Source organism: Pseudophryne corroboree, chromosome 1 (genome assembly GCF_028390025.1).
Source record: "Pseudophryne corroboree isolate aPseCor3 chromosome 1, aPseCor3.hap2, whole genome shotgun sequence".
Lineage (NCBI taxonomy): Eukaryota > Metazoa > Chordata > Amphibia > Anura > Myobatrachidae > Pseudophryne > Pseudophryne corroboree.
The window spans coordinates 481,266,472-481,281,055 of record NC_086444.1 but is presented as its reverse complement, the minus strand read 5'-3'; the positions used below and the strand labels follow the sequence as shown (position 1 = coordinate 481,281,055).

At 43.7% G+C, this 14,584-nt stretch overlaps 1 protein-coding gene across 2 annotated transcripts in view; it reads right to left on the bottom strand.

The window, feature by feature from the left end:
• Nucleotides 1-14,584, bottom strand: part of LOC134894505 (G-protein coupled receptor 54-like) — a 117,081-nt gene that overhangs the window by 23,986 nt on the left and 78,511 nt on the right. Inside the window, exon 1 of one of the 2 annotated variants that reach the window (XM_063913767.1) lies at nucleotides 5,206-5,830. The exons of the other annotated variant lie outside the window; for it this stretch is intronic. Coding sequence (XP_063769837.1) covers nucleotides 5,206-5,506 — 301 coding nt within the window. The 5' untranslated portion in view covers nucleotides 5,507-5,830. Of the gene's footprint in view, nucleotides 1-5,205; nucleotides 5,831-14,584 lie in introns of those variants that run through there. 2 annotated transcript variants of the gene reach the window in all.

The following is a 14,584-nucleotide window of genomic DNA, read 5'->3' as shown; positions in this document are numbered from 1 at the left end:
CCCTGCCCATGCCTGATTCGAGGATACATATTCTTGATCAACATTCATAATGTTGACAAACAGGGAACAGACAGATATAAAATGCTGCTTAAAGCATTTTAACAGCCTTTGTGATAACAGCTTGGGGAAAAGCAGCATGTATTGTTTACTGTTATACAGCAGACACTGTTAATATATTTTAAGAAGCATTTTATATTTGTCTGCATAGTGCCGCCGACACTCTGCTGCTGTTCCCCTACTTGTCGAAAGCTGAATGCATCCTCTGATATATGTTTATTTGTAATCTATAGTAAGGATATACATTTTCATATAGTGTTTCCATATTTACGCTCATTGAAAAGGTTTGGCAGTGTACTGCTTCCTGGCCAGGTAAAGCAATGAAAAGCTTTTACATGGCCGTGGATGGCTTATAAATATCAACGGTCTGATGTCGATGGTGAGTACTTTCACCATTGATGGTCTAATGCTGACGCGAATGGCGGCCCTGCTATGCGCATGTGCATAGACAAACCATCGATGGCTCAACCATCTATGGTTTCTTAACAGTGAAAACCCATAGACCATTGATGGTGGATCTGTTGATGGCCATCCCTAGTTACCTAATTACCTAATTGAAAAGAAATATCTTCTATTGGAATGAACCCTCTGCATGTTATACATCCTATAAATGCCTATTCTGACGTGATCAATTTAGTATGTTACATTGCTATTTAACCGTTTTGATTTAAACTCAAACACAGATGAATCAGCAATTGTTTGAACCAGCTTGAACATAGCTGAACAGCCTTGAATGTGGTCGAAGATGTGCCCAAGTCTGATGTCTAATGACACTCTTTGGAAAAATAAAATGACCTTATGATGAACTGCATCTTTCGTTGTTGGAAATTGAACACATTTTAGGATTCGTTAATGCAGGTGGAGAAACTTATGTGAGTTTAAGTGGCAAGACATTAGCGCTATAATTAATTATCTTATGATGTATCTGCAATATAAACACATTTTTCTATCCGTTTTTTTTTTTGTTTTTTTTGTAGGTGGAACATCAAAAAGATCCAGCTCTGATTTTGCACATTTTTAAGATTTGCTGTGTGTGCAAGACATGTTTACATGATATTCCAGGTTCTGCTCAGCTCCTCCCCAAGCACTGCCTACTTGCTCTTTAACCTGCGCACCTGATGTGCACAATGATGTGCAGATATCTAAGGGTATTAACAGTGCCGTAACTAGGCATTTTAGCGCTGTGTGCAAGAAACGACATTGGCGCCCCCCCATATAAGATAGGGGCAGTGCGCGCCGTAGGCGTGCGAAAAATATATAGGGGCATGGCTTCATGGGGAAGGGGCGTGGCCACAAAATAATAGCAATTCATACTACGGTGCACAGTAGTCTCCATTATTCAAATTACGCTGCCCAGTAGCGCCACTACACCAGGTAGAGCCCCTTTTATACATTACAGCAGACAGTGTCCCCCTTTTTACACATTACAGCAGACAGTCCTCCTTTTTACACATTACGGCAGACAGCGTCCCCTTTTTTACACATTACAGCAGACAGTCCCCCTTTTTACACATTACAGCAGACAGCGTCCCCTTTTTTACACATTACGGCAGACAGCGTCCCCTTTTTTACACATTACGGCAGACAGCGTCCCCTTTTTTACACATTACAGCAGACAGCGTCCCCTTTTTTAACATTACGGCAGACAGCGTCCCCTTTTTACACATTACAGCAGACAGCGTCCCTGTTTTTACACATTACGGCAGACGGTGTCCCCCTTTATACACATTGCGGCAGCCAGTCCCCCTTTTTACACATTACGGCAGCCAGTCCCCCTTTTTACACATTGCGGCAGCCAGTCCCCCTTTTTACACATTGCGGCAGCCAGTCCCCCTTTTAACACATTGCGGCAGCCAGTCCCCCTTTTTACACATTACGGCAGCCAGTCCCCTTTTTTACACATTGCGACAGCCAGTCCCCCTTTTTACACATTACAGCAGCCAGTCTCCCTTTTTACACATTATGGCAGCCAGTCCCCGTTTTTACACATTGCGGCAGCCAGGCCCCCTTTTTACACATTGCGGCAGCCAGTCCCCCTTTTTACACATTATGGCAGATGGTGTCCCCCTGAGAGAGAGAGAGAGAGAGAGATACTTACCATCTCACCGCTGGCAGTCAGGCTCCTCGTGCAGCTCCCTCGGTGCAGGCATCTGAGAAGGAGGAGGAGGGAGGGGGACTGGAGCCGCAGCAGCGCTATTTCATTGGTAGTAAGCGCCACTGCAGCAGCCCCATCTCCTTCCGTATTGGCTGCCCGGCGCTGCTGTGGATGCTGGGATGGAGGAATCGCATCCCAGCATCCACAACAGCGCCAGGCAGCCAATACGGAAAGAGAGGGGGCTGCTGCAGCGGCGCTTACTACCAATGAAATAGCGCTGCTGTGGCTCCAGTCCCCCTCCCTCCTCCTCCTTCTCTGCTGCCCGGCACTGTAGCTCTCCTCCCCAGTGCGGCGGCGGCGGCGCACGGCGCAGACTTCAGAGGCGGCATGTAATGAGTTAATTTGACTCATTACACGCCACTGGCCATGTGCCCTCAGGGCAACTGCGCTGTGTGCCAATCCCACTTGGCACGCACGTAGTTACGGCCCTGGTTATTAAGACATGTTTGCCTATAATGCTAAATGGTATCCATATGATAGATCAACAATGTATTGGTCAACAGTCAATAGGTCGAAATGCACTAGGTAGACATGTACAAAAGGTCAACATGACAGTGGTCAACACAAATGGTCGACACATGTGTTTTGGGTTTTTCACATGTTTTCCCAACATTTTCTTGATTTACTATCCACGTGGATATCTATTGGGAATAGTAACCTGTGGCAGGCAAAGTGGGCCAAGCAAGCCTGTTCAACGTTGACCTTAACAATAGCTGACCTTTCATCTGTTGATCTTTTGTACCTGTAAACCTTTTGCACCCTTCTATCTAATGCATGTCGACCATATGTTGACGACATATTGACTGTCTATATTGACTGTCTACCTAGACATTGTAGGTCTATTATACCACACTCGTGCTAATTATAAACAAATGTGCACCAAGGCGAACAAATCAAGTATTAGATTAACAAGACAATAATTATGAACTATGCCCAACAGAACCGTCTTCTGTTATTTACTATAATATACACCACAAATGTATGGACATGTCCTCTTACACTTCTAATACACTCTTAAACATGCTCCCTCATTTGCTTAAATGGAATTGTAGAAAAACAGTTTATAAGTGGCTATGAATATGTTTGACCTGTAGTACATCAGGAAAGAGAGCTGCATCTTTTCCCGAGCCCCTGGATGTGTCTTGAATGAGAAAAAACACCTGTGATGTTTTCAGAAAGTGAAATAAAATGAGGATTAGTTATGCAGAAACTAGCATTTCCGCATAATTTAAGTATCTCCGCTATTTAGCAAAGGGTTAATAGAGAAGATAACGCATTTATCTATCTTCACCTATCATAACATTTGCAAATGTTTTACAATGCATATATATACACCAAATACGGTACTATAAGTGCTTTCATGTAAATAGGAATGGTCTGTAAGATTACCATTTTAGATCTTGGGGGACAATATATTAAAATGTAGTAACAGGGCTGATTTTCTATCATAACTTATCTATTGCTAATATTTATAAATACAATCTTGCAAAGGAATCTGAGCTATACTCCGCTGCCGCAGTGATACTGTTCCAAAGCTGCAAGGGTTACTGCTGTGCCAGACCAGTGGATATGTGCATTATTATTTATTATTTATTACCAGTTATTTATATAGCGCACACATATTCTGCAGCGCTTTACAGAGAATATTTGCCCATTTACATCAGTCCCTGCCCCAGTGGAGCTTACAATCTACATTCCCTACCACATGTACACACACATACATTCCAGCTAGGGTTAGTTTTTGATGGAAGCCAATTAATCTACCAGTATATTTTTGGATTGTGGGAGGAAACTGGAGTACCCGGAGAAAACCCACGCAAGTACGGGGAGAATATACAAACTCCGTATGAGTTACCTGCATGAGTTACCTGGCTAGCTGCTTCACACATCTGCAGGGGAAATTAACCCCTGATATATTTTTTTTTAATTTCACTTGATGGCAAAAAAAATTTGAAAATATTAATTAAAAAAATAAAGTATAAAAAAAAATCTCAATTGATTTTTTTTTTACTATTAATAATACAGCATTTTTTCATTGATGTTTGTTATTGCTATCCTGAGATGGTGATAATGGAGAAAGGTCCTTGTTAAATAGACTTCCCCATACTATTGCCTGCGAGACCTGATGAATCTTGCAACTCCTACTGTTAGTGGTGTCAAAGCCCTGTTATCAGCAAAAACACCCATTTTGCCATAGATAGGACCTTTCACTGTTTAATAAATAGACCCCTTGATCTCTAGTCTATAGGTACTTGAAATTAGGTTTTATGTGAAATAAAAGCAAAAGGAGCAGCATATTGCAGTGAACAGCTCGGGATGGAAGAGACATTTTATTGCCACAAACTGAAATGTCCCAAACAATTCACAGTTAGACGTATAACAGAACTGTCACACAATATTGCAGATTCTCGATCTTCACATAAAAACAGCTGGGGAGAAATAAGCTGCTTAGACTGTGCAATATTGCACCTGAGTTAAATGTCACAGGTCTTTGTGTAGTAATTGCCATTGAACTGTAAAATAGTTTTTGGATATCCAAACATTGTGACACATACTTTATTTTTCCCACTTTATTGCACAATCCAGGACATACCTAAAAATGAGACTAGTCTCAATGGCTGGTATTCAATTGTTTTATTGCTGGCAGCCGGTAGATGGCGCCCAACAGAGCTATTCAATTGTTACTCCGTTCGGGCGTGATCGATTGCCAGCATTTCAGCTTGCACCCTCCCCCGGGGTAGCAAGCTGAAATGAGCGAAAAGTTACCCGTTTGTGCGTTGAGCAGCTAAACCCGACACTTATGGTCACGATATGCACAATAAAAAAGAACAATTGAATCGCCCTGCGATCTCCCGTCACTTTAGACAGGAAATCAGGCATGAAATAACAATTGAATATTGCCCAATGTGTTTAATAGTCATATGACAGTTTATAAAAAAAAATATGCATATTTTAAAATCATCCATTTTAAAGATAAATAATTTCTGACTTACCAATATAGAAATTAGTCACTGTCCTCATCTGTTTGTGCTTGGTTATTACATAGATGACCAGTGCATTACCCACAAGTCCCACCAGCATGATGAGAGAAAAGAGGAGTGGGACCAACCAGGCATCCACCAGCAAAGGAGGGTTCTGATCAAACTCATACAATGTATCATTGCATCCAGACAGTAAAGGATGCTCAATCTTTGAACCCTGGACAGAACCATTAAGACAGAAGAGCAGTGACAAGTTTTCCCCTTCACTTGGAATTGGTTCAAGAGGGAATAAAGTTCCCTGGGATTCTTTCATGGTCTGAAAAGTTCTAGACGATGCACCCAGTCTGTTCCTGAAATAAATCTGTTCTCTTTCAAAGCCACATCATCCACATTATACTGTAGTTAAAGAACAATCGACGTTTGCTGAGTGACTGGATTGAGAAGTCTTTGTGTAGATGTGTGCTTATTTATAGACAATATGTGACTGTAGCACAATGAAAGTTACTGTGCAAAAATCCATGCAATTATATGCTTCCAACAAACTGTGATTCTATTACGTCTCATGGTTATTGTTCCGATTCTCCAGGTCTGTGGCATGTAAATGAAGGCACTTATCACTAACCTTGTATCAAGTCAAGTTTCAGTGCATGTGTGCAGCTTATTGCGGTGAAGCAAGTAATCATCAGGGCTGAGATTCCGTGAAGACATACAGAAAAACATACTGCAGTGATTCAGCTCCCCCTGGGTCCTACTGCTTGCTAGCTAGTAAATATATAGGCCCTCATTCCGAGTTGTTCGCTCGTTCTTTTTCATCGCATCGCAGTGAAAATCCGCTTAGTACGCATGCGCAAAGTTCGCACTGCGACTGCGCCAAGTAACTTTACTATGAAGAAAGTATTTTTACTCACGGCTTTTTCTTCGCTCCGGCGATCGTAATGTGATTGACAGGAAATGGGTGTTACTGGGCGGAAACACGGCGTTTCAGGGGCGTGTGGCTGAAAACGCTACCGTTTCTGGAAAAAACGCAGGAGTGGCCGGGGAAACGGTGGGAGTGCCTGGGCGAACGCTGGGTGTGTTTGTGACGTCAACCAGGAACGACAAGCACTGAACTGATCGCACAGGCAGAGTAAGTCTGGAGCTACTCAGAAACTGCTAAGTAGTTAGTAATCGCAATATTGCGAATACATCGGTCGCAATTTTAAGAAGCTAAGATTCACTCCCAGTAGGCGGCGGCTTAGCGTGAGCAACTCTGCTAAATTCGCCTTGCGACCGACCAACTCGGAATGAGGGCCATACTGTGGTTATTCTATACATATCACTGTACACTAGCAGTGCCTACCCGTCATTGCCAAGTGATTATTCATTTTATTCAATGCTACTTCTTTTCTTTCCCATCTTTTTAGTTAACTCATCCGACTGAATATCTTCGTAGTAAAAATTTAGTTTTATTTTCTTATTTTTTTACCAATTCCTTCAGTCTGTAAATACCACATTGTAAATAACATTACGGGTAAAATGCAGGTGCAGGACTTCGTGGGAGTCTAGATAGATTTTTAAAATGTCAATCATTTACGCTGCAAAACCAGGTTGGGAAGGGGTTCGGAGTAATTTCTAAACTGTGATATATTGAATTTCCCCAACGTCTTGTATGACAGACTATTCCCATAGTTAACATCTCTTTCATGTTGAAACTAATAATCATTGTTGAAGATTGTATTGAATTTAGTGCTTTTTTGGGTATCATTACCTCAGGGTCTAGGAACAGTGTCAGACTGGATGACAGATATAATGGGAAATGCCAGTGGAACCCACAGACTATTTGTGGTTTAAATACAGGGTGGTAGCCCAGGTTACTGTTTAATTTCAAATAAAATAAAATAAAAGGTTGGCATGGTTTTGCTATGGTCTGCATCAGTTCCTTATTTCCAGCACACATCACTTGTTGCTTGCCTCTTCTCTATCTGTCTCCAGCACCTGAGGACTCTTTTTGTTCCCTTTGCAGATGGGCAAGGACTGAAGACAAAGCTGCACTTTTCCCACACATACTAGGCTCACTGTCTTTTTCCTGCCTATGCCAGCATCTCTGCCCCTCTCGTCCGTGCCAGCCTTTCTACCCATCACCTGTCTGTGGCAGCAGTTACTGTAAGAACGATTCTATAAAATGATCTTTCAGCTGTTGTTCTGCCAGACTTCAAGAAAGTTTGGAGCATCATTTCTTCTGTACTTATATCAAGGCATTGGTACTTGTCAGACACCGGAACAGGTTAAAGTTCTTTACAACTACTTATATCTTCTTCAGCTGATGACTTTATAGCATACCCTCCAACTGTACCTTTCTGGCAGGTACAGTACCTTTTTTTTATGGTCTGTACCGATTTTTGGCTCTCCAAACTTCCATTGAAAAGTATAGGAAAAGGGGCGTGGCAATGCCCCCTTACCCGTGGCTACGCCCCCTTTTTGAATTTGTACTGATTTTTATGTGTAAAATGTTGGAGGGTATGTTATAGCTGTGCCACATTCCTTGCTCATCTTCACATTTGGACCTTTCATGTGAATCACAAACCTTCTGTATTTTTGTTTACTAGCTGTAATGTGTGCTTAACATTTCATTTCCCCTATGTCAGATGCCAACTGTATTGACTTTAATAATCCATTTGTGCCAATGTTTGCTGATCAATTTAGAAAAATTAGTACAATTATCCAAAAATCCTGTATACTCCTCGCTCTGAAACACATTAATTAAATAGGAATCAGAAATAGGTAGCAAAGAGGCAGGTTTGTACAAATAATTTAAAGTAGAATCAATGCCAGTTCCCATTTTGTGAGTCTTGTTGTTTCGAAATGTTTCGGGGGGCAATTATTAAAGCTCATAGCGAGAAAAAATTGGAACAGATAAAGTAATAGCCAATCAGCTTCTGCCTTACATTTTATAGGCTGTGATTGAAAAACAGCAATTAAGGCATCTATTTACTAAGCCTTGGATGGAGATAAAGTGGACGGAGATAAATGACCAGGCAATCAGCTCCTAACTGCAATGCGACAGGCTAGGTTTGAAAAATGACAGTTCGGAGCAGATTGGCTAGTACTTTATCTCCGTCCACTTTATCTCCATCCAGAGCTTAGTAAATAGACACCTAAGAGCTGATTGGTTGGTACATTATCTCTCACAATTTTATCTCTTTCCAGCTTTGATAAACACCTCCCTTAAGCTGGGTACACACTTATCCAGTCCACAGGAGATCCAACTCCCACTCAACCAGTTTGTCCGACATGGGACAAGTCTGTACGCTCCTCCAACCGACCCATAAATCCGATACCGGTTGCCTCTCTGATCTCCTGGTTTTTAAACATGCTTAAAGTCTTGGAGACCTGACCGCCAACCAGCCGACCAAAGGCGTAATTCAGAGTTGATCGTAGATGTGCTAAATTTAGCACATCTACTATAATTTACTCTGACATGCGTGGGGACGCCGAGCACAGGGGTAGTCCAACCCGCATGTCAGGCCTTCCCCCCCCCCCAGGTACAAAAGCATCGCACGACAGTGATGCTTTTGTACCTGGTGAGTAGTTCCCTACCTGCACAGCTCCAGCGCACTGGCAGGGAGCTAATGGCCGTGTCCCGGGTCGCAGCAGCTGCGTGTGATGTCACGCAGCCGCCGCGGCCTGCCCCCCCAATGGTCCGGACATGCCTCCGTTGTCCGGACCACGCCCATGCCATTGGCACGGCCCCTTCTGCCCCACTACCGCCTCTGCCTGTCAATCAGGCAAAGTCGATCGCTGCCCAGGGATGCTGATAGCATCTCACTGGGCTCCCGGGGTGCGCATGGGCAGTGCAGCCACTGCGCGTGCGCACTCCACAAAATAATTCAGACTGCGATCACTGGCACTGCAGCGATCCAGTTTGAATTAGCCCCAATATACAAGTGTGTAGGCTGCTGAGACTGGAGCAGGCAACTGAACTCCTGTCCTGGCAGCCATGTACACTACCAGCGTGGCAGCGGTGTGGGATCTTGGCACCGCCCGCTGTTGCTGCAGGACCTGGTGTGACACGCCGATGGTGGTGGGATGATGCAGGCAAGGCAGCTGGATGAGTTGGGCGTGGCAGATATTGTGGCATGGTAGCAGTACATTGTGGGCAGTCTCTGCCAGTCATTAGTCCAGAGTTCAGCAGCAGGTGTGCTGTGGTGGCTTTTCCCACTTTAAAAATGACACTGCAGTGCCAGTTTTTTAAATCAGGATAGCCATGGTGAACCAATCACAGCTTGCTGTGTCATCTTCCCACAACCTTGTGTTGGCTAATATTAGCCAGCGCGAGGCAGTTGGTGTCAGTCCAATAGTCAAATGGAAGAGAAATGAGGAAGCGCTTCTGATGATAGAAGACGCCAGAGAAAGTCCTGCTGTACAGCCACCATACAGAAAAACTTACTGGCTGCTGCCCTCCAGGTGGAGATGCCAAAAGACCTGGGAGGGACAGCGGCCATGGAAAAGAAATCAAAGTAAATGACAAAGATGCAAGCCCTGGGAAGGCAGCGACCATGCAAAAGAGCTTACAAGCCACCATCCCCGGGGTGAATATGTAAAACGAGGATGCCGTTGATACCACAAGCCCTAGGAAGGAGGAGGCCAGCAAAAGAGTTTAAAGGCCACTGCCCCCCCAGGTGAAGATCAAAGAAGAGGATGCCACAAGTCCTGGTGAAAGTGAAAGGTGCTGTATAACAAATTATTACCACATTAGATGTGTTGTCTTTAATTTAATATTTTATTTACAGACAGACTTCAGGTGCCAACAGGCTCTTAATATCCAGGTATGCTGGCACTTGTGGTTCTCCAAATGTCAGGGACTGCCTTGCTAAGACCCAGGGTTGCCATCAGAAATTGTTGGGCCAAGGACTGAAAAAATTATCAGGACACACTTGGGGGTGGAGCTTTGGATAATGTGGGTGGAGCTACAGTGGTGCTAGGACATCAATTAATGCGTAAACCATTTTTGGGCTTTGGGGGTGAGTGTTATAACATGTCAATCTATCAAATAAATTATATTATACCCTAGCCCTGTTTCTGCCACCTCTGTATGATACATACAGTAAGTACCCTCATGGCAGCTCTACCCCACACACTCATACATATACCCCAACCACCTCCTTCTGACGCACATGTATCCCAGCCACCTAACTCATACACATATATACCAAGCCCCGCCTCAATCACCTCACTTATATACATATATCCCAACCACCTCAATCTCACACACATATACCCAGCCCTGCCCCAGCCTTCTCCTTCTCTCATATATACTCCAGCCCTGCCCCATCCACCTCCCTCTAATGCACATATAGCCCAGCCACCTCCTTCTCACGGAGATTATATATATATATATATATATATATATATATAGCAATCCATATTGACCAGCACTCCTATAGTAAAAGATAGTCGCCTAGGTGTCTTCAATCAAAGTTGATGCACAGAGGGAAAGGTAGCGACACTCACAGGTCTTGATACCATTAAAGTAACATCACCATCCGCATCCACTTAATGGGAGAGCATCCAGATTATATATACTATAGCCCTGTAGCCCTGCCTCATTGCTGTCAGATGGGTTTTCCCAGTGTGCTCTCTGGTCTGCCATGATCCTGCAGGCATAATGTTGCCCTCTCTTTTACTTTTGTTACATGTGATGCTTCCTTGTGTTCCTATGTTTGTCCATATTGTTACATAGAAACAGATAATTTAATGGTAGATAAAAACCACTTGGCACATCTAGTCTGCCCCTTTTTTAACCTTATTGTTACCTCAAACCCTATTTGAACCTTATTTCTTTGTAAGAATATCCTTATGTCTATCCCATGCATGTTTAAATTGCTCTACTGTCTTAGCCTCTACCACTTCTGCTGGGAGGCTATTCCACTTAATGTTTCCTCATGTTTCCCCTGAACCCTCCCTCCAGTCTCAGTGCATGTCCTTGTGTTCTATTACTACTCTTCCTTTGAAAAAATGTCTCCCTCCTTTACCTTGTTAAAACCCTTGATATATTTGAAAGTTTCTAACATGTCCCCCTTTCCCTTCTCTCCTCCAAACTATACATATTGAGATCTATTAGTCTTTGCAGGTAAGTTTTGTGATGTAGGCCATGCACCATTTGAGTTGTCCCTCTTTGTACAGTCTTTAATGTATTTATTTCTTTCTGAAGATATGGCCTCCAGAATTCAACACAGTATTCCAGATGTGGCCAAACCAATGACCTATACAGTGGCATTATTACTTATTTATTTCTGTTGCTGATTCCTCTCCCTCTGCAGCCAAGCATCTGACTAGCCTTCCTCATTGCTTTGTTACATTGCTTTCCTGCCTTTAAGTCACCTGAAACAGTCACTCCTAGATCCCTTTCCTCCTCAGTAGTTTCTAATATAGGGCCTGGGGGTCATTCCGACCCGATCGCATGCTGCAGTTTTTTGCAGCCATGCAATCGGGTCTCAACAGCGCATGCGTGCGGGCCACATTGTGCAGGCACGTTGCTGCATGGCGACGGCCGTCGCCTGGCAGCGATGAAAACAATGAAGAAAGCATTCGCATCGGCGAACGCAAGAAGATTGAAAGGAAGAAGCCGGCTGTGGTTGTCAACTCACCGTTTCCTGGGAGTGTCAAGCCGAACGCAGGCGTGTCCGGCCGTTTCCAGGGAGGGATCCTGACGTCAGCTCCAGCAAGGATCGTCACAGTGGCTGATTAAGTCCTGAGCTGTGCAGAGACTGCACAAACTTTTGTATGTGCAGCTCCCTGCACAAGCGATCGCTCCCCTGCACAGCATCCTCCCTCCCCTGTAGGCGTCGATTACCTGGTCGCAGCAGTGCAAAAATCCGCTTGCATGTGACCAGGTCAGAATGACTCCCCTAATTCAGACCTGATCGTAGCCGCAACTTTGTTAGCAGATGGGAAATACCATGTGCACTGCAGGGGGAAGGGGGGCAGAAATAACATGTGCACAGAAAGTATTTACCCTGCACAGAAACAATATAACCCACCCAAATCTAACTCTCTCTGCACATGTTATATCTGCCCCCCCCCCCCCCCCCCCCGCAATGCACACGGATTTGCCCAACTGCTAACAAATTTGCTGCTGCAATCAACTCTGAATTAGGCCCATAGTGTCATTAATATTGTATTTAAACTTTAGATTTTTGAGACCCAAGTGCATGATTTTACATTTATTGGCATTAAACTGTAATTGCCACTCTTGACTATTCTTCTAGTCTACCTAGATCATTAATCATTTGTTTTACCCCTCCTGGTGTGTCTACCTTGTTGCATACCTTTGTGTCATCTGCAAAAAGGCATACTTTCCCTTCAAAACCATTTGCAATGTCACCAATAAAGATATTAAAAAAGCACTGACCCAAGTAAAGATGCCTGGGGAACTGGTGACATTTCCCTCCTGTGAATGCACTACATTTACTTTCTGTTTTCTATCCTGCAACCGAGATTTTATCCATTCAACCATCTTAGTATCTAATCCAATTCTTTCAGCAGGTGCAGATTGGATGTCTGCTGAAGAATTGGGCAAGTGAGTAGGCATGGATTGGATGTAGAATCTGAGAGCAAATCCGCAGTAGGATTGTATAAACAGTCTGATCTGGAGTCTGATCTGCTGAGGATTGGAAAGTGAGTACCCAGCTTAAAGACCCATATAGACGGGCCGATGCAGGAGAGATGTGTACATCTCTCCCGCCGCTCAGCACAGTGCGATCTGTGCTGAGCATGCGGGGGGAGACGTGGGGCCGCTCACTTCACCCAGTGGGTGAAGTGAGCGACCCGCTAGATTGGCCTGCATGCAGGCCAATCTAGCACCAGCAATAGCAATGCGTGGGGCTGCACATCATTATCGCTGTTAGGGCTACACACGGAGCGATCTTGCTGAAAATCTAAGCAATCTAGTCAGATTGCTTAGATTATCGCTCCGTGTGTATCACCCTTAAGTCTTTTCACAATTCAGGAGACTGCATGGGGTAATTGATTGAACAAAATAGAGAAAGTACTCTCTTTGTTGGTACACTAATCCACTAAGTAAAAGGCATAATACAAGTTAACCTTCCATGATCCTTTAAAAAAACATATATAACACCTCACACAAGAGACAACACAGAAGAGACAATATTAAAAAATCTGTCTCAAATATGACATAATTAATTTTTATGGATCATGTACAGTGGTGTTTCTAGCTGCAAACGAGCCATGCAATCGCACGGGGTACCCTCCGCGGCACATGCTGGCTCTTCTATCCTGCTCCTCCCTTCCACAGTACTCCGCTCGGGGGCAGAGTTTCGCGGAATGACATGGTTGTGTCATGATGTCACGTTGCAACCGCTTCATTCCACGAAAGTCCGCCATCGAGCGGAGTACTATGGTAGGGAGGAGGATGAGCAGATCAGGATAGCACAGCTATTACACACCTCTGGCAACGAGCATTATACCCAAAAATATACTGGTAGGTTAATTGGCTTTTGACAAAATTAACCCTAGTGTGAATGTGCGTGCGTATAAATGTGCTAGGGAATATAGATTGTAAGCTCCACTGCGGCAGGGACTGATGTGAATGGCCAAATATTCTCTGTAAAGTGATGCAGAATATGTGTGCGCTATATAAATAACTGGTAATAAATAATAAATAATTACCTTTGGCAATGAGCATGACACCCAGCGCATAAAAACCTTATCAAGGAGCATAACATTCAGCACATGAAACCTCTGGCAATGAGCATGACATCCAGTGCATAAAACCCCTGGCAACAAGCGTGAAACCCAGAGCATGAAACCCCTGGCAATGATCAGGTAATTTAAAAGTAATTAGAAGCTTTCCTGTAGGGCATAATGTATCACAAGCATTACGATGTATAGCATAATATGGTGCAAGGGGGATTACTGTGCGGGGCTTAATATGGCGGAATGTTTTTTTCTATCCTGTGGTGGCCAAGGTCTGTTGTTGTAGGGTCAAAAACTAGGGTATCAGGTAGCCTTTTCCTGTGAGGCCACGGGCATTTTAGCAAACCCACATCCATTTTAATGGGATCACAGTCCCTCAATGGGAACATGCACCAAATAGTTATGTTTATATGTCTTAGGGGGATGTCACATTTTTTAATGACTATTAGGGGGAGGGGGCACATTTTTTTACTGCTCGCACTGGGAGCCAAATTGAGTCCATTGTTGGCACGCAATTACTACCTGAAAGTTACTATGAATACTGATAACAAGGAACTTGGTTCCCCTGGTGATTGTTAATTATACAATGTCAAAATATAAAGCAGAGACACATCTCTGGGTGGTTACAGACAGCCTCAAATATACAGTGATTTCATCACATACCATAAATGTTCTTAGTAAGTGATATCCTCAGTGT